This window comes from Eptatretus burgeri, chromosome 12, assembly GCF_056783735.1.
Source record: "Eptatretus burgeri isolate ZD-2024b chromosome 12, Ebu_testis_v1, whole genome shotgun sequence".
Classification (NCBI taxonomy): domain Eukaryota; kingdom Metazoa; phylum Chordata; class Myxini; order Myxiniformes; family Myxinidae; genus Eptatretus; species Eptatretus burgeri.
Window position 1 is genome coordinate 4691828 of NC_140972.1, and position 20000 is coordinate 4711827.

The 20000-nt window shown below is 45.3% G+C and overlaps 1 protein-coding gene across 5 annotated transcripts in view; it reads right to left on the reverse strand.

Annotated features, from left to right (window-relative positions):
* Positions 1-20000, reverse strand: part of HTT (huntingtin) — a 637913-nt gene that overhangs the window by 338052 nt on the left and 279861 nt on the right. For all 5 annotated transcript variants that reach the window (XM_085849284.1, XM_085849282.1, XM_085849286.1 and 2 more), the window contains one exon: positions 17118-17234. In XM_085849284.1, coding sequence (XP_085705410.1) covers positions 17118-17234 — 117 coding nt within the window. The remainder of the gene's footprint in view (positions 1-17117; positions 17235-20000) is intronic.

Below are 20000 nucleotides of genomic sequence, written 5' to 3' on the forward strand. Positions count from 1 at the left end.
TCATTCCTCTTTTTTCCTGCGTCTGGAACTGCCTCTTATCTTCCCCAATCCAATACCTCTATCTTTTCTACCCCCGTTAATCCACCCCACACCCACCTCCTCCAAATTTCCTGCTTTCCTTCCTGAAAGTCCCTGTAATGTCCATCTTGTATACCCCCCTGTTCCCTGCCCCATCCCTCTCCCTTCCACAGATGTGCTAATGTCTCATCCCCCCACCCCCCCCCCCCATTGCTGTGCGTTGTGTGTTTGCTCCCATACGAGCCTCGACAATTTTTTATTTTATTTAAAAAAAGGCCTTCATCCATCGCTTGGAGTACTGCTCACCCCTTTGGGTTGGTGACCCTACCTCACACCTTGCACCTCATGACGCTGTGCAAACCAAGGCCTTCAAAATGATTGGAATCTCCCTTGATGAAACTGAGCCTCCGGGTCTGTTATTGTCATATCACACACAGGTTGGCCGCCAATGTTTTGCACAGCTTCCTTCCTGGTCTTCCACCCTCTGCTGTTTACATACTCCATTGCCCCCCCCCCTTTCCTTTGCTCCCCCACCCTCCAATATTTTTACAGGGTGTACATGGTCTGCCAGTAACTCTCTTTTTTTGTATAGATTGTCGAGGCTCGTATCAGTGCAAACACACAACATACAACAAGGGGAGCAGGAGACAAGATGGGCAGGAGAGGGAAGGGCAATACAGTGTCGAACAGAGACATGAGATCTGTGTAAGGGAGAGGGATGTGGCGGGGTACACAGGGTAAACAAGATGGACACTACAGGGACTCTCAGGAAGGAAAGCAGGGAATTTGAAGGAGGTGGGTTTGGGATGGATTAATGGGGGTAGAAAAGATCGTGGTTTAGGATGGGGGACGATAAGAGGCAGTTCCAAACGCAGGAAAAAGGAGGAATGAAAGAGTGAAGATGAGCAGTGATTCTTGATTTTGGTAGTTTCACCAGAAGGGGGTTGCTGGTGGACCTTGAGTGCCCTCTGGAAATATGGAGGGGGCATATCTCAAACAGAGCAAGGGGGGGGGGCGAGGCCAAACCACCGACCAACCTGTGGTGAGAGTGAGAGACCCAAAGCCTCAGCCTCATCGCGGGAAATACTACCAATGATCCTGAATGCCTTGGTTTCCACAGCGTCAAACCGAGAAAGGCGAGAAGCGGGAGCACCAGCCCAGAGGGGAGAGCAGTACTCCATCAGGCTGTCGACGAAAGCTTTGTACATGGTCAGGAGCTCAGGTTTACCAAGGAAGGACTTTGCACAACGGAGGATTCCCAGTCGGCAACTGCCTTTGGAGGCCAGGTAGCAAATGTGGCCTTCCCAGGAAAGATCATGGAAAAAAACTCTTCTGGTGAAACTCTCAAAATCCAGGTCCACTTATCACCTCCACTCTTTTGTTCCTCGTTCTCTCAATTGTTGAACCAACTTCGTCAGTATGATCAATTTCATTATTCCCTCGAGGGCTTCAAGACAGCTGTTCACCAGCACCTCAGGTCACCCCTCATCAATACTCACAGGCCTGGTGTTTGCTTAACGGTTGAGGTGCGTGGCTTCCTTGAGCCTTGAGTTCGAGTCCCCGTCAGGCCATTTAAATAACACCAGGTGCGTTGACTCAACCTGTCATCCTTCCGAGGTCGGCAAAATGAGTACCAGCTTACTGGTAACAGAGCCATTGCATTAGCAACACAGCCACGTCCTCAGAAAATGATGCAGCCAAGCAGCTACGGGCTGCATAGAAATCTATAATCCAAACTCATGATATTTTCTACCCCCATTAACCCCCCCCCCCCCCACAAGCACACACTTCCTTTCGAAGTTGTGCTATTTTAACCACCTCCTCACCATTCCTTTTTTGGTCCCATTTCAGTTCATTCCTATTTTCCCTTCCTATTCTCGCTGTGTTTGAGCTTGTATCCAACTTGTTCACCTCGATGTCCTCTTCTCCCTCATTTTGATCCCATTATACCACATGCAAATTTTTCCCCCAAGGGTCCGGATCCCTCTGTTGAGTCCATCTTCCCTGTTAGTCCATCCCCTCCCCTTCCATTACGTTCTCGTCTGTTCTGTGTTCTCGCTCTTCCACAAGCCTCAACTTAGTGTACTAAGAACGAAAGGAAAAGAAGAGAATGTGGAAGGGAGGAAACACGGTAACCTGCAAACACGAGGGTAGGACGTTAGGTCGGGTCAATGGCAGTAGTATTTGCAGAGAAAACATTCAGCAAAGCTGATATCCAAAGAAAGTCACGTGATATTTCTTTAAATATTCCATTCTTTTTCCTGAAAGTGCTACACTCAGATGCTACTGGTTCCTTAGATGCCGTGGTTATGTGAGAACATGCACAATAAAGTCTTCCATGGTTTCAATCAGACGAGGTGGGGTTACACATTGGCAGATCATGCCACATATGTCGACATTACCATTGTCAAAGTGTTTGATGTGGTCTGTCTGTCTGTCTGTGTCTGTGTCTGTGTCTCTCTCTCTGGTATGGTTAGAGAAAACTGAAACCACAACCATGACGTTTGATAAACTTCTCTCCCACCTGTGTAGCCATCAACATGGGGAAGTCGCTCAAACCTTTGAATGACTCGCTACATCATCGATGTAGAAACAATTTCTTCCCATTTATGTGGACACACAAATCTCCAACGTTGGATTTAGTTGTTGATGGAGCACTGACACATGGGAAATTCAATTTCTTGAGGCAGTTGTCAGCAACAAATCATTTTGGTGTCCGCTTATCGACGCTCGTCTTCATATACCTCTGGGTCTACCCCACGAAGACGTAGACGTGGCCTTTCCGACAGTTTGCCCACAATCGAACGACAACGTGCAATTGTCCATTCATCGTCAAGAGCTGCAATGGTTTTATTATTACGGTTATAACAAAATGGGGGAACCAGTGGGGGTATTGGGGGAGGTGGGTTGAGGAGAGTTGGGTGCTCATTAATTACCTGCATAAATACACGCTTAACGTTCAATTTCTCTCCAATCATTTACAAGTTCAACAAACAGGTAAAACTTGTACTCATCGCATGAAACAAGAACTTTTTAAACTGTTCGCAATCAAAATACTCGCACATTACATGATATTTACTCTTTGTGGAAATAGGTCACGACGTCGTCTACCATTTGTCAAAGAAGAGAAATAATTAAAAGGGACATTGAGCAACATCGTGAAATAAGAATTCGCAATAATAGCACCAAACAATTGTTACCAACAAAAAATAAAAATAAAAAAGAAGAAAAGATAAAAGGATTTGTCTAAATAATAATTATGACTGTGGAAATGACTCTCCCACTTAGCACATGATGCAGTGCTCACGTCGAGCTGACAAATTGCTCGTGTGGCATGGAAACGAGGGCAAACAAGGGGCCTCTCTGATCAAGGAAACATCAAAACTTCCTGGAGTTTTCACACAAAGTGGATTTGGCGTGGTGGACGTGTGGGCGGAATTCATAACTCAACGTCAGTCGTGACTTGTTAACAGTTCGGGGAAAGCATCCGCAAGATACACTGATGTGAAGAGACAATGACGTCACAGGCAACCGGAGGTGGCCGTTCGCTTCTCGTCACAAAGTGGTGAAAGATACCGCTGTGTGTTGATAAACCCTAAATGCCAACGAGAGCCCGGAAATGGGGGCAACGGGGCCCATCCGGCCGAAGAAGGCCCGCAGGCGACGATGTGATGCAGCCTGTGGACTTCAAAAGCCACGAGACCATTGAAACTTGCGCTTGAAGTCTTCGTCGAAGGAACGATCGAGCGGTTTGGCTTCGTGACAGCAAGTGGACCATCAGAGTGCCTGATCACGAGCTCAATATTCGCTTCACCCAACTGATGATCCATCTACTGCTCGATTTTACGAGTTCCACGATGCCAAATGACCGAATAAAACGGCAACGGCACAACTGCCTAAGGCAGAGCCAGCCTCGCAACTGCTGCGATTGCAAAAATGATGGTACGAAAATCGAGTGGTGCCATCAATAGCCAAGGAATCTGAAGTTCTGTTTAACGACGCACGGAATGGCAAGGACCAGCAAAGCAAGTACACCCATTAACGAGTCATCACCAATGTGCAATCACCAACGAACAATCAGATAAAAATGATGTTGCAAGTGCCGTTCTACTCACACCGTCCTATCTGGCCCAACTTGCATTTCAGGTCCACCTTCATTTTCCCAATTATTAGATGGATTCAAGATTGTTATCCACAAAAACGCATTAATAGCCGAGACAAATGCTTGGTGGTGGTTGGGAGGTTTAAAAACGAGTGGCTTGCAGGTAATCAGCACCGTGGCAAGGTGCTGCGTGACTCTGGATGATGGAGAGAAAGAAAAAATAAATAAGTAAACTCAAAGTGTCTCACACTTTGTCTGCAGACAAACTTTCAGTCGGCATTGCACAACCGCATGTGCCGTTTGAACATGAAACAGCTTGAATATTCCCTGACAAAAGTAACCTCGACACATCACGGCCGATAGGCCTCGTCATCAAAAGTTCAAAAGCCCCCCCGGACGATGTGGTGCAGACCCCGAGGTGGACAATACCATCGGCTCGGATCCAAAGCCGTCGCCAACAACGAGGCTCGTGACAAACCGTCAGACAGGCAAACCAAAAACGCTCGTCAACATCTGGATATCTGCCAGGCAAGCTTTTGTACAGTAACTACATCGATTATAAATTGAGTCGTCAAATGCATTCTCCATCCACCTTTTCCTAATGCAAGTCTGAGTGCCTATTCGTTCCCATCAAGTTCCGCTCCTCCGTGATTAATGCAATAACAGAGTGCACGACAGCGCCCGTGAGGGATGCATGAGCTGTCAGCCAGATCAGCTTCAATTCACAGGGCCATTAGGAGCATGTCTCAAATCAATACCGGCTCACGGAGCACCTGAATTATGCTACGTTTTGAGAAGTGTTGCTTCGGTGGGAGTTAGGAGAGATGAAAGGATGGGGACAGGAGAGAGAGAGAGGGGGGGGAAGGGTGACAGCATACAGGCAAACCCAATTACCTTACACATTCCATTTAATCTCGAGGGAATTGATTTGGCTGAGGTACAAGGACACAACGGACAAGTAGCGTGAGAAGTAGTGGGACATCAAACATGCACAACTTTTGAAAAGAATAGGCCAACTGCGCACCAGTGGCCAATTCATGGCCAAATTGAAACTTGGACTCGTAATCCACGAAAGCACTGCATCGAAGGCAAAACTGAACCTCAATATCAGACCAGGTTTGTAAATCTATTTTCGTCAAACATACAATTACCATGTATACAGCGAACTGTTGCCGACTCGTAAAATTAATCCATCAATTAAAATTTCTCCATGTCCGCTTCCACACAATCACTCCAGATCCTCTTCGGACGAGCACGCCATCTCTTTCCAGGTGATGTGATTCTCATCATCCTTCCACCAAAATACTCCTCAACCCTTCGATTGGATCATGTAAACCTGTACGATCCTGCAGCATGGCCGGGTTGTTGGAGACTAAACCGGCTATCCCACCAGGTTTCCTGGTGAGAAGGGTGTATGATATGGACATCCAGCGGGAATAGAAACAAAACCTAAAAACTAATAAATAGAGGCAATCAAAGGGCGGAGGAGATCCTTGTGAGACAACGGCCATCCATATCCAGTGCCAATCTGTGTCTGCAGACGTCCTCCTGCAGTTGGGTTGCTTTTTTTGAGGTTAGTGGCAGCATTTGCACTCTGGTCACCGTAAAACCCTTCACTCCACAAAACACAAGAATAATGCAAAGAACATTGAAAACCCACTCTGTAGGATTACTTCCTGTGCAGATGGCCTCGGCAGGGAAGCTCACCGGATGACGGGATTGGGGCAAAGCCTTCAGGACCCCCACTATTTCATGAGAGGACGAAAAACAAGGGGGAACCTTCCCAGGTCAGATTGAGGTAGTGTGTGGGTTGGGGTTGTGCTGAGGTGTCGTCCACCAGACGACAATCTCCTTGGGTTAACCTGAGGTGGTCCATTCGAGTGGGTGCCTGCAATGTCCTATTCCTAAGAGAGGATGATCGCCCGTCTGTTATCACCTTCGGAGACCAGATTGCAGTGAGATCATGGGTGGTTACAGCTACGATTGGTCTGGTCGCTCTGATGGTTACCATGCAAAAGGAGCTGCTGTAGCTGCATCCAATAAGCTGACTCCAATGATAATTAAGGTGACACTGGTCAACGAGTGTATTTTAAGAATAAGGATTCGTCACTCCTTGGGTGTGGTTTCTCTGGTGCTCCGACTGAGGCGAGTGATCTCAATGTGAAGGACGCATTCTATGCCACGCTCGAGTCTGTGGTTGATCAGTGCTCCAGGCGAGATACTCTTCTAGTCTTGGGGGATTTCAATGCATCGACTGGAACTGAGAGGGATGGTTATAAGACGTATGTTGGTCACCATGGTTCTGGAACTGTGAACCAGAATCTCACTACGTTCCTTGACTTTGCAGGAAGTCATGGACACAGGGTAGCTGGTTCATGGTTTCAGCGCCCAGAGGCTCATTGCTGGTCTTGGTGTTCCAATACTGGTGGTGTGGCAAAGGAGATTGACCATATGCTTGTTGATGGTCGCTGGAAGATGATCCAGAACTGCAAGGTCGACCGGAGTGCTCAGTTCCCCAATACTGACCACAGGCTTGTGGGAGCAACTCTGAAGTTGCAGCTGAAATCCAGGAGAATGGTACCATCCCAGCCTTGGCTGGATGTTGGCAAGTTCAAGGATAAGAGGGTAGCTGAGGAGTTTGCGATAAGGCTGAGTGGAGATTTGGAGGGTCTGGGTGCTTTGGGGAATCCTGAAGAGTTGTGGAGTGCCTTCACGCCCACCGTCCTTGATGTTGTCGGTGGATGTCTTGGAACTCACCTTTGGGCGAAGAAGAATTTTGTCTCTCAAGGGACACTGGATACCATTGACCAGAGTCGCAGGGCCAAGCTGAATGGCAGAGCTGAACTGTTCAGGGAGCTGAGGCGTAAAGCCCTACGTGTGCCGAGGGTGGACAAGGAGGCCGATGTGTGAGGAATCTGTGAGGGGGTAGAACATCACCTGTGGTCAAGTGATTCTCATCCTGCTTACAGGGGAATTTGAACATTGCATTCATCCAAGCCCGTCCCTCGGTGTACTGTAGTTAGAGCGGAGGGTGGTGGTCTCTTTAGAGAGGGGGCTGAAGTGGAGGTCCGCGAGGCTGGTTACTTTTAACGGCTGTACCAGGCAGATCCACCAGCTGCTGAGTTGGATGTCAGGGTGTTGCTATCCCCATTACTGACCCTCCAATCAACTGTGGTCTGCCTTCATTTGTGGAAACACAGGCTGCGGTGAACCAGATGAAATGGGGTAAAGCTCCTGCGATCTGTTGCATCCATGCTGAACTTCTCAAGGTCGGTGTAAACGCTGTACTCGTGTCATTGCATGCAGTTCTGTGCTCTGCCTGGAACAAAGGCATCATCTTAACTGACTGGAAGAGGTGCCTTGTTGTCCCTCTCTGGGAAAGGGAAGGGTGATCGCCAAGACTGCAACAACTACCGAGGGGTGAAGCTGCACTCAGTGCCGGGCAAGGTCTTTGCTCTGATAATTATTGATAGGGTTCGCCACAATCTTCTTGAGCACCAGCGTCCAGAGCAATCAGGTTTCACACAAAAGAGGTCAACCATTGACCGTATCCTTGCCCTTCGTGTCCTCACCAAACACAGACGAGAGTTTCGGCAGGGGCTGCTTGCAGCATATGTGGATCTCTGTAAAGTGTTCGATTCAGTGAATCGGGATGCCACCCTCTGGAGGATTCTTTGTCTTCGTGGGGTGCCACTAAAACTGATCGATCTGATGTCTGAACGATACTCTGGAACTGAGGGTGCTTGTGAGATGTGGTGATGCCATCTCCGACTAATTTCCAGTTGTTACTGCAGTTCATCAGGGGTGCGTACTGCCCCGCCCACCCCCCCCCCCCCACCAACCCCACACTTTTCAGCACTTGTATGGACTGGATTCTGGAGAGGATGTCGGAGAGATCAAGCTGCGCTGCATCGTTTGGAAATGTCAAGATCTCTGACCTTGATTTCGCAGATGCAGTCCTCTTTGCGGATACTCTAGATATCCTTTCGGGGGCCCTCGAGGTGCTGAATGAGGAGTCTGAGCCGCTGGGATTACGGATTTCCTGGGTCAAAACTAAGATCCAGGCTTTCAAAGACATCTCGGTGTCTGAAACACCAAGACATCATCTTGGTGTTTCAAAGGACACTGCGCTTCACTTGTGTAAAGCATCACGGTACATTTATCCTGTATCAGCCTTACATTCTTCTCTGGCACGGATCTCTCATACAGTTCCACAACTCAAGCCATGGCACTCTCTCACAGACCGTTTCCAAGTCAATAGGCACCAAATGTAAAACCTTCTGTCCTTCTCGATACTTTTGAAGCATCTGTCAGAGAACAAAAATCATGTTCACACAGTACTCTTTCCTGTAATCAATCCAAATTGATCTCCTACCAGCACCACCTCCCTCACCTTCTCTCAATAATCATTTGTCAAATATTCATTGTGTGTGGAATCAGTTTGATGGCTCTGCAGTTGTTGGACACTTGCATATCCCATTGCTGCGTGTAAATCGGGACTAATAGACTTTCTCTCTACTCATATGCAATTGCTGCTTGTTTATAAATGTTCCTGAACAGCTGCAGAAAGAGGTCAACACCCTCGTAACCCAACACCTTCCACACTTTAACAAGTATCCCATCCTACCCAAATGCATTATCATTCTATATTCTCGCTAATGCTCTCCCTACTTCTTCATTCTGGATGGTTCTCGTTACCCTCGTGGAAGGAGAGGGTATTGCATTTGGGTCCGATTGTGACTTGGCAAAAAAAAAAAAAAATCGCCAAGTAACAAAGTATGTTGGTGTATCGCGTTTGTCTGGACTTTTGGCCACAGTTTCAAAGCAATTGCTCTGAATTTTTTTTTTTGTGTGTGTTGATGACTGGCCAAGGAAAACAACGCATAATTTGGTGAAGATCCGAATCCGGATCCGGATGTGAGAATTTTTAAGTGATTATTCACCAATGAGAGATAGAGCCAAAGACTATGTATCACATGAGATCTCAAAAAGTTGAAGACGAGCTATGACAAAATTAGGTGAATGAGTTGGTTAGGTGACAAGAACAAGCCAATTGGACTTTGGTTCAGGGTCCGGATTCAGATCCGACCTTTCAGTGGCATCCAAAATGTAAACTATTCAGCCTGGCAGAAATAACAGTCATGGCCAAAAATATTGGCACCCTTGCACATTTTTTCAAACAATGCACCATTTCTTCGAGAAAATTGTTGAAATAAAAAAAAATTAATTTTGGTTTCCACAAATGTATTTCTTTGGTTTGCTGTGAAACAAAAACAAAGCTGGAAAAAATTACGAAACCTGAGCTTATTCCACACACAAATCCGAAAATGGCCCAGACAATATTATTGGCACTTTTGAGAAGTTGTGAGAAATAATTAGATTTCAAGCAGGTGATTCTCCTTTACTTTGGAATTGAACTCACCTGTGTTGAGTTTCAGGTGCCTGCAATATAAACCAGAGTTGGTGTCAAAGCCACCCAATGCTCGCCTGTTAAAACATCAATCGTTTTTAAAAGACTCGTCTAAAAATTAATATTTTTTTTATGAAGCATTGCATTGAAGTCTGATCCAAATAATTTTAAAGCAATATATGTATTTGTATATTGTAATCAGTAACAAGAGCGCAAGTGAGCACAATATACGCATGAACAAGATGGTATATACAGAATTGTGCTACTACATGGAAAACAGCATCCTAGTTGCCATGGCAACCACTTTAGATGACGAACGTATGTCGCGACACACCGTCTCCACAGTCTGTACCTACATACCAAATATGAAACGTGAAAGTTAAAAAAAAAAACTTTGGGAGTTAGAGTGCGGAGAGGAACGGATGGAAAACAGCATCCTGGTTGCCATGGCAACCACTTTAGATGACGAATGTATGTCACGACGCACCGTCTCCACAGTCTGTACCTACGTACTAAATATGAAACGTGAAAGTTAAAAACTTTGGGAGTTAGAGTGCGGACAGGAACGGATGGAAAACAGCATCCTGGTTGCCATGGCAACCACTTTAGATGACGAACGTATGTCATATATCTTTCGGCTGCTCCCGTGAGGCGTCGCCACAGCGGATCATCCGTTATGATCCGCATACTGATTTGGCATAGGTTTTACGCCGGATGCCCTTCCTGACGCAACCCTGGTCACCTCTTACGACTCAGGGATAAGGATTGGGTTTCGCCATGATTCCGGGCTGCCCTACACCCTCTTATAGCGCGGCCCAGCGCAGAGCCCCCGTCCTCAAGCGATCCTCCAATCCAAGGCTCCGAGTAGCCGGATTACAGGCGTACGCCACTACGCCCGGAATGTATAAAAAATAGTGTGGTGGATAAAAACATTAAAAAGGGAAAAATAACTTGCACCAAAAATTTTAACATTTTCACGCTCACGCTCACGCTGACGCTGACGCTCACGCTGATGCCGGGGGTATCGCTATAGCTCTCTGTTCTTCGAACAGGCGAGCTAAAAATCACTCATTCAACCAGTTTGAATCGAGAAAAGGAGCCATTCTGTTGTTTTCTGTCACCGTGTGTACCACAATGAGCACGGAGAAAAGAAAGAAAACCAGAGAATTGTTTGAGGTCAGACATAAGATTGTAGCCAAGCATGAACAATCTCAAGGCTACAAATCCATCTCCAGAGATCTTGAAGTTCTTATGTCCACCGTACACAATGTTATCAGGAAATTTAAGTCCCATGGCACCGTCGCCAACCTCCCTGGACGTGGCCGCAAGAGAAAACTTGATCGAAGATTGCAGCGAAGGATTGTTCGAATGGTGGAGAAAACATCACGATGAACTGTCAAACACATACAAGCTGACCTTCAGACAAAAGGTATGACAGTTTCAACTCGCACCATCTGTCGTCAACTCAATGAAAGGTGGTTCCATGGTAGGAAACTCAGGAGGACCCCATTACTGAGAGAGAGACATTAGAAAGCTGGACGAGAGTTTGCCAAAACACACCTGAACAAGCCAAAATCCTTATGGAAGTCCTGTGGACGGATGAGAACAAATTAGAGCATTTTGGTGAAGCACATCATCTCCATGTTTACAGAAAACAAAATGAAGCTTTCAAAGAAAAGAACACCTTCTCTACAGTCAAACATGGAGGAGGTTCAGTGCTGTTTTGGTGTTGCTGTGCTGCCTCTGGCACCGGGTGCCTTGATTGTGTGAAGGGCATCATGAAATCAGGAGATTACCAAGGAGGCATTTTGAAGCGCAATGTTTAACCCTTCTGCTCTCCCAACAATGGATGGAGGTCCTCAATGCCGGACATGAAATTAGAGCCGTATCCTAACATGCTTTTGCGTGTTCTCGACATGGTCTGGCACCCTGCCCTACTCCCCAAACTCTCTTCATATGGTATCCAAGGCCATCTCCACTCATGGCTCACATACTTCCTCTCCTATTACAGTCAACGTGTGTCCCTAAATGGAGTTCTTTCATCCCCTCTTCCTGTCCAAGCTGGAGTTCCTCAAGGTAGCGTTCTGGGCCCTGTTCTTTTTCTGGTTTTCATCAATGATCTCTCGGACTCTCTGGAAAATCCTCTTTATCTCTTTGCTGATGACTCCACCCTCTGCCGTACCATCTGTCATCCCTCAACCCAGCAAGAGGAAGCTTCTTCATTCTCTGCAGATCTGGATAAAATCACAAACTGGTCCAACACGTGGAACATGTCTTTCAATCCTGACAAATCGGACCGTTTAGACCCCCCCCCCATCCACTTTCTCAACAATCCTCAGGAAGAAGTCCTTTCTTTCAAGCTTCTGGGTCTCACGATGTGCCATGATCTTTCCTGGGAAAGCCACATTTCAAACCTCGCCTCCAAAGCCAGTCTCCGACTGGGAATCCTCCATCGTGCAAAGTCCTTCCTCTGCCCTCCTGAGCTCCTGACCACATACAAAGCTTTCGTCCGCAACCTGATGGAGTTCTGCTCTCCCCTCTGTGCTGGTACTCCTGCCTCTCACGTTTCTTGGCTTCACGCTGTGGAAATCAAGTCTTTTAGGATCATTGGTATCTGCCGTGATGAGGCTGAGTCTTTGGGCCTCTCACTCTCTCACTGCAGGCAGGTAGTTGGTCTTTCTGTCTTCCACCATCTCCTCTCCGGTCTCGCCCCCCTGCTCTGTCTGTGATTTGTCCCCGCCATATTTCCGCAGGGCGCTCAAGGTCCACCAACAACCCCCTTCTGGTAAAACTACCAAAATCACGAATCACTGCTCACCTTCACCCTTTCATTCCTCTTTTTCCTCTCCTTTGGAATAAACTCCCTCACTGTTCAATCCCATTCTTCCCTTCAAGCCTTCAAAACAGCTGTCACTACCACTTCTTATCTTCCCCCATCCAAAATCTTGATCTTTTCTACCCCCCGTTAATCCACCCCAAACATACCTCCTTAAAATTCCCTGCTTTCCTTCTTGAAAGTCCCTGTATGTCCATCTTATATTCCCCATGTTCCCCACCCCATCCCTCTCCCTTCCATAGATCTCTTAATGTCTCTGTTCCTCACTGTTATGTCCTTCCCACTCCCACCCCTCTTGTCTCATGCCCCCCTTAATTTGTGTTGTGTGTGTGTGAGCTCTCTTACGAGCCTCGACAAGGTATACAAAAAAACAAACAAACTCAGTGTCAGAAATCTGGGTCTCTGTCGAAGGTCATGGGTCTTGCAGCAGGACAATGACCCCACATACACTTCAAAAGCATCCAGGAATGGCTCAAGACAAAATGCTGGACTGTTCTGAAGTGGCCAGCAATGAGTCCAGATCTAAATCCCATTGAACACTTGTGGGGAGATCTGAAAACAGCAGTTGGGAGAAGGGACCCTCAAATTTGGGAGAACTGGAGCAGTTTGAACAAGAAGAGTGGGACAAACTCCAGTAGAGAGTAGAAGAAAGCTCATTCATGGCTACAAGGAAGCACTTAACTGCAGTTGTTTTGTCCCAAAGGCTGTGACATTAAATATCAAGTCGAGGGTGTTAATAATTTTTGTCGATGCCATTTCTTTTTATTTTCTGATATAAAAGGATATATTAAGTTCTGAATGAAAAACAAAGGTTCTGTAATATCAACAGTGAAATAAACAATTGTAGAGACAAAATAGTTTTGTCAATTTCAGCTTATTTTTGGAGAAAATTGTGAGTTATTTGAAAAAAGTGCAAGGGTGCCAATATTTTTGGCCACGACTGTATGTGCTCTCACGAGTGCCGTTCCATTTTGCCAGTTGTCGCTCGACAAGTGATTTTTTTTCATTTGTTTGTCTGTGTCTGTCGGTTTGTCCGCACAGAACTGTCGTGTTATTCTCCGCAACCGCTTGGCGGATTGAGACAAAATTTTCACCCAGGAGCGACTACTCATGTAGAATGTTTTAATGAGAGTTATGACGTCATAGGTCATGTGGTGTGGCAGCCATTTTGGAAAAATGGAAAAAAGTTGGACCTCATTCTCTGAAACCGCACCAAGGAAAAAATTTAAACTTTGCACACGGCAAGGACTCCTCATGGGGAGTTTGTGCGATTTTTTTTCCAATATGTCATAGGTGCCTTCATTATGACATCATAATTGCAAATGTAAAATGTCACATGCGATCAGTATGAAAATTTTTGCAGGTCATCGAAGGATAACATGGTCCACAAAAAAAAATTCGGCAGCCATATTGTTTATTTTTTTGTTTACCTTTAAAAATGATCTTTTCTGAAATGGCTGAGCAGATCGAGGCGAAACTTTACACGAACAACTGTTTCTCCATGAGGAACAAAAGCTTCACATATGACGTCATACGTAACATGGTTTGGCAGCCATATTGGATTTACTCCAAATCCTATAAAAAAATCTTCTCCAGAACAGCTGGACAGATCGAGGGGAAACTTCACACAAATGTTCCCCAAGCATTGGGTGTGCAAGTTTGTTGAGGAATAAGTGATAGGTCACAGTTTGGCAGTCATATTCGTTGAAGAAAAATATTAAATAATGTTTTCTCTGGAACCACTTAATCAATCGATGTGAAACTTCACAATTATGATCTAGTTAAGTGGAGATGGGGAATACATGTTTTAAATTTCAGCTTAATTGGCCACATGTTGTGGCAGCCAGTGTCATGATTTAATTTTTTATTTAATTTTTTAAATAATTTAATTTAAGTGTCAAGCCATCATTTAATTTTTTTAAATCTGGGTTATTTATGATTTTTTTTTTTTTGAATAAGGCTCACTTGGCTGTGTCTGGATGGGTTTGAGGGTAGAGGAGTAGCAGCTGAAACACGAATCCTATCCATCCCGGTTCCTCCTGATGACTTTATCTTTGCTTTTTGCTTGTTTAGGTTCCTTCTGATGACTCCAATGCAAGACTGTACCTATTTGGTCTTCCATTTGATTTGAATTGAATTTATTTTAATCCCATTCTAAATTCAATTGAATAATAATTATAATAAACGTCATGGGTCAGGGTCGGTGATCAAGGCGGGGTTGCATCAAAGTGGGACATCTTGGTACCCAGTCATCACTGCTAGCAGTTAGAGAATGGCAGTTCGAGTTATGTCTCTTATTAATTACGTAACTCACCAGTACACAAACACCACACAAAATAAACTATACAAATACCACACAAAACAAGTCCTGGCGAGGGTCTGCAATCTCTGATTGCTCTTTTTCTTGTTACCCTTGCCGAAGGAGAGGGTATTGCATTTGGGTGAATTTGTTTGTTTGTGATTGATTGTTTTTGTCCACGCAGAACTATCGTGTTTTTTTCCGCAACCGCTTGTCGGATTTCGATGAAATTTTTACTGTTGGTGAACACTCCACTCATGTGGAGTGTTATAGTCATAATTATGACGTCATAGGTCACGTAGTGTGGCAGCCAAATTGGAAAAACGGAAAAAAACTTTGGACCTCTGTCTCTGAAACTGCACCAAGGAAAAAATTGAAACTTGGCGCACGGCAAGTACTCAAGGGGAATGAGTGTTGTTTTTATGTCGTCGGTGCCTTCGTTATGATGACATAATTGCACATGTAGAACGCTACATCCGATCAGTATGAAAAATTTTGAGGGTCATCTAGGGATAAAACGGTACACAGAAAACAATTTGATGACATCAGTCACATGATTCGGCAGTCATATTGTTTAAAAATAAATAAAAACCTTCAAAAATTTTCTTCTCTAAAGTGGCTGAACAAATTGAGGTGAAACTTTACACGTATGACCAACTGTCCATGAGGAACAAAAGGTTCACACATATGATGTCACAGGTCACATGGTTTGGCAGCCATATTGGGTTTACCCAAAAACCTAAAAAAAATACACCACTCAAAAGAAGTCCTGGTGAGGGTCTACAATCTCTGATTGCTCTTTTTCTTGTTATCCCTTGGTTTGCAGCAGGTTCTACTCTGAATTATTGGGTTCTCCTCATTTAGCAGTTTCTCAAAGTATGTCTTCCATCTCTTCTTTGTCTCCACATCATCTCCCAGCACTGTGTTGTCCTTATTTTTGACCATTCTTGTCTGGGAGATATCTTTGGATGCACTCTCCCTGGCTTTCGCAATGCTAAGGATATTCTTCTGTCCCTCTTCTGTGTCCAAATCATCATACATCCTTCTGCAAGTCCGTTGCCTTTGCTCCCACTTTATTAGTTGTCATATTTTCTATCCTAAACTCACCTCGACTCCGTTGATCATGACCTCATTCCACTTTTTTGTTTCCTTTTTCTCCCGAATCGCCTACTGTACTTCCCCATCCCACCACCAGATCTTCTCCACCGAGTACTTCCTTTTCAAACTTCCTCTGAGCCCACCTCTCTCAAGACTCGTTCAGCAAACGCCTCCATGTGCTCCTTGTCTGCCAGTTTCCAACACCTCATCATTGGTGTTCGTTGTTATTTACATCGTTTGACTTTGTTGAAAACCATATCTAAGACTGGCATTCGATGCTGGGGTGTTGCTACATCACCAGGTATGAGCATGCAGTCTTTGACCTCATTCCACTTCGACCTTCGGCACAAAATGTAATCCACCTGTGAAGCTTTATCTCCGCTCTTATACAGGATCTGATGTTCTTGTCTTTTATCCAAAAATTGATTTGCTTTCGTCATATCATATGCAAACGAAAAATCAATGAGCTGCTCTCCTTCTTTGCTCCCAAGATAAACGACAACGAAAATCTAAAGGATTGGTTTCGTCGTTTTCATCACTTTTTAACACAATCTCTCTTGGTTGACATATACATGGGGCAAAGAATAAAATACATGCTATTAGCTTGGTGTATACGTATTGGCAATGGAACAATATTGAGGAAAAACATCAAGTTTACCAACATTTCCTCACCACTAGCATCCCCACACAAAGATCTGAAACTGGAGCATGAAGTCTGGAATCAGAAACAAATAAGCTTGATAAGTTCAAGCCAAACTGTCCCATCATGATGTCGTCTTCAAATGTGTGTCGGGAGAAACGGTGGAAAGCACAAGAAAAAAAAAAAAAGATGAGAGGCACGGTATTATTGTATGAACAGGTGAGCAGGAAGTGTGTGATGCTTCATGGTCTCGTTACCTCCACCACCTAAGGTGGACGGAAGTTATGATTTCACCCCTGTTTGTCTGTCTGCCTGTGAGCAGGATATCTCAAAAAGTTTGGGACGGACTCAGATGAAACGTGGTGGAGAGGTTGGGTGTGTGATGAGGACAAATTGATTCAATTTTGGTGAAAATCCAGATGCAGATCGAGCCTATCAGTGGGGGGTAAACTATTCAGCCGGGCAGAGGTATGCGCTCCACCAAGTGAAGTAGTTTTTAAACTGTGATATATCAAACACCACACACACCTGTCAGCACATCTTTATAATCCCACAAGTGCTGTAAGTTCTATCAGGAGTTCCAGCTCATATGAAAAGATTAAAAAGAAAGAACAATACGTGAGAATCATCAACGAACGAAGGATTTGGAAGTCAAAGTGAGTGGGAACCCAATTACCTGCAGATGCCCACAAGAGACCCAGAGACTGCGCTTACCTGTTGCTTGGCTAACATCGGAAGGATGAGATCCGCAACCTGACGAGAGAGCTTTTTCCATTTGTCCTCGTTCTCCTTGCGACACTGCTGCAACACCAGCACCAACATTGCCAGTACCTGCAAGCAGCAATGAAGCAACAACACAATCAATCAAATTTGAGAGCTTATCGTTACTGTTCCATGAACATCCACATTAACTGGATAAAAAGAAACAAGTAATAAAGCCGTGTTCAATGCACCTCAACTTCAAGTTACCAGCGTTTTGTTCCAACCAGCAACCTTCTGCACCACGTCAGCAGGAACAAATTGACTTTAATGACAACTGGGAACACCTGTTGAATGAGATTAGAACCGTGGCCAAGACACCCCGGGCTGACATGTGTCCCACAAATCTTCGGTACCATTCCCAAAGGACGTAGGATGAATGCATAAGTAGCTTTGGCATATCTGTGTAGGATGTGACCTTTATCAAAATGCTAATTATGCCTAACTACACTGAAACCAGAAGCACTGATCTCAACAGCTTTGGGATCCTAAAGATCCCAAAAGCAAGGAAACAGAAAAAGAGAAACAACAAATTATATTTACATTGCGCTAAAATCATGGAGGGAATGCAAAAAAAAAACAATGAACCTGTTATACCATGAAAACATGATCTCCCCCCCCCTCCCCAACCACCACCCCAAAGTTCCGTTGTTATGTGTGCGGATGCACGTGTACACACACAGACCTTTGACATCAGGCAACACGAGACACCTGACATAAGCTGAGCATTTGGGAGTGCATTGCCAAGTTGCAGCACCCGGAGAAAAAAAAAAAGAAATGTAATCTACAGGAAGAATTACCGCAGAACAGGCGTATCGACCGGAGGATTGCCGGCCAGTCTCCCTGACAAATCACCGCACACCAACAGTGCTAACCCTCAATGACATAAATGACAATGGGCCAACATGATGCACGATCTTAATTCAACTCACGTACACCGCGTGGATTATGATGCAGGATGAAAAAGAGCGTGCGAGAACACCGGCTCAAGAGCAGGTAAAGTAAAACGGAGGAAAAAAAACCTCGTACGATTCGGCATTCCACCGACAGCAGCGATTCATGGCATCGGTTTTTGGGGGTCGCGTTCTTGCAGACGAGTCAGCCGACTTAACATCAGCCGTAATGGACGGTGCGCTCCGCATTGCAGCACTTCCCTTTTGCTTGCTCTGCACTCGATTCGGAATTTCCAGTCGAATCGGACTGGTGTGCAACAAACTCGACACCAGATGACTTATGGCAGAGCACACCGACAACGAGCAACTCAGAAACTTCACGTTCGTTTTAAAAAAAAAACTCTCTCTCTGTTCGCGGAACAACGTTCTCTGTAAAAAAAAAACCCTAACAGTTCGCGGAATGCATCACTTGGTATAAAGAATCTTGTTGAAAAGACTATTCAGTGCACATTGGACGTGGCAACTACCGGTGGTACACTGTTGCTGTGCGGCCGACGTGTTAAAAGATGTCTATCCGTCAACAATCTATGTGATCGATCTCATCTGTCAAATATTTCACCGATTTGGAAAATGAATGCGATGCTCATGGAAGCGCGAGACCTTCGTGAAGCATCAAAACATGGCATCAACACCATTGTACTTCCCTAAAAGCTCAAGTACAAAATGTTAGCTTCCAAATCGATATTCCTTTTTTAAGTGACATCTTGATGGATGGAAATGCCTCCAATTTAAGATAAAAAATGGAACCCTGCCTTGTCCGAGGATACTCGACACTGCCGCCAGCTTCTCAAAACATGGTGACGCAGCCTGTGATCTGAAAGGCATTACATCATGATGTCGGTTTGAGAGGGCATCTCAAAATCATACAGCTTTACCCAAACACCCTGAATTTAAAGAGGACTTCATCGACGCCGCCTTCGGGTTCTCTCGTTCTGTGCATCCTTTTAATAATGTCAAGTAAAACACCGTATGCTGTATTGCAGGCTCGACGGATGGCCGAGAGGTACGCACGCTCACCTGTGAGCCATCGAGGAGGCTGCGCCACTGATGCAGTACCCTCTGTCGGTTGGAGAAGGAATTTTCAATTTGTTCAGGGTGCCGGAGAAAGCTCGCTGACTCTTCGCCTGAAGGACACCGTGGGATCTTTAACGTCCACCAACTAATGCTGGTAGATGGGATGCCCAGTTTCATGTCCACGAGAGGGACGGCACACACATTGACGAATCACACTGCCTGTTAAACTCCGGGATGAGTTTATAGCTGGGTCGGGATTCAAACCCAGGTGAAACAGGTTAGGGCCGAGTGTGTGTACGTCGCGGCCATCCTGCCAGCGCAGAACAGCAATTCAATCTCATTTCTTCGTCCCACTTTTATTGATTTAGTAAACAGACTAAAAGACAGCGGACGACCATTTAATTTTACCATCTGTAAATCCATGCACCCTGCTAATAAGTTGCTTTCTTGGTTTTCCCAAAAAAACACTTAACGATTGTTAATGTAAGCAATGGACTCGTGAGCATGCAAGTTGAACGTTATGGCCAATTGCAATTACTATAAGCACCGGCTCCCCACGGGAGTGGCCAGAGTGTGGTTGTGGGGGTGAGAGTGAGCGCGGTTGTGTCATTATTTCAAAATACCTCACTGCACTTTGAAAACATGAGGACAGGAATACTGTACGTACTGTATATGGTGGAGACTTGTAATACCCTCTCCTACCTGGAGCGGCGCTACATGGTACACATTGACGGAGAGAATTTGCGTGCCTCCTCCACTCCCCCAACCTTCCAAAACCACCAGCAAATATATTTTTTTAAAACTTGTGCATTAATTTGTGGTCATGTTGATCATGTGTAGCAAGTCTGGATGGAATCGGCACAAAACTGTC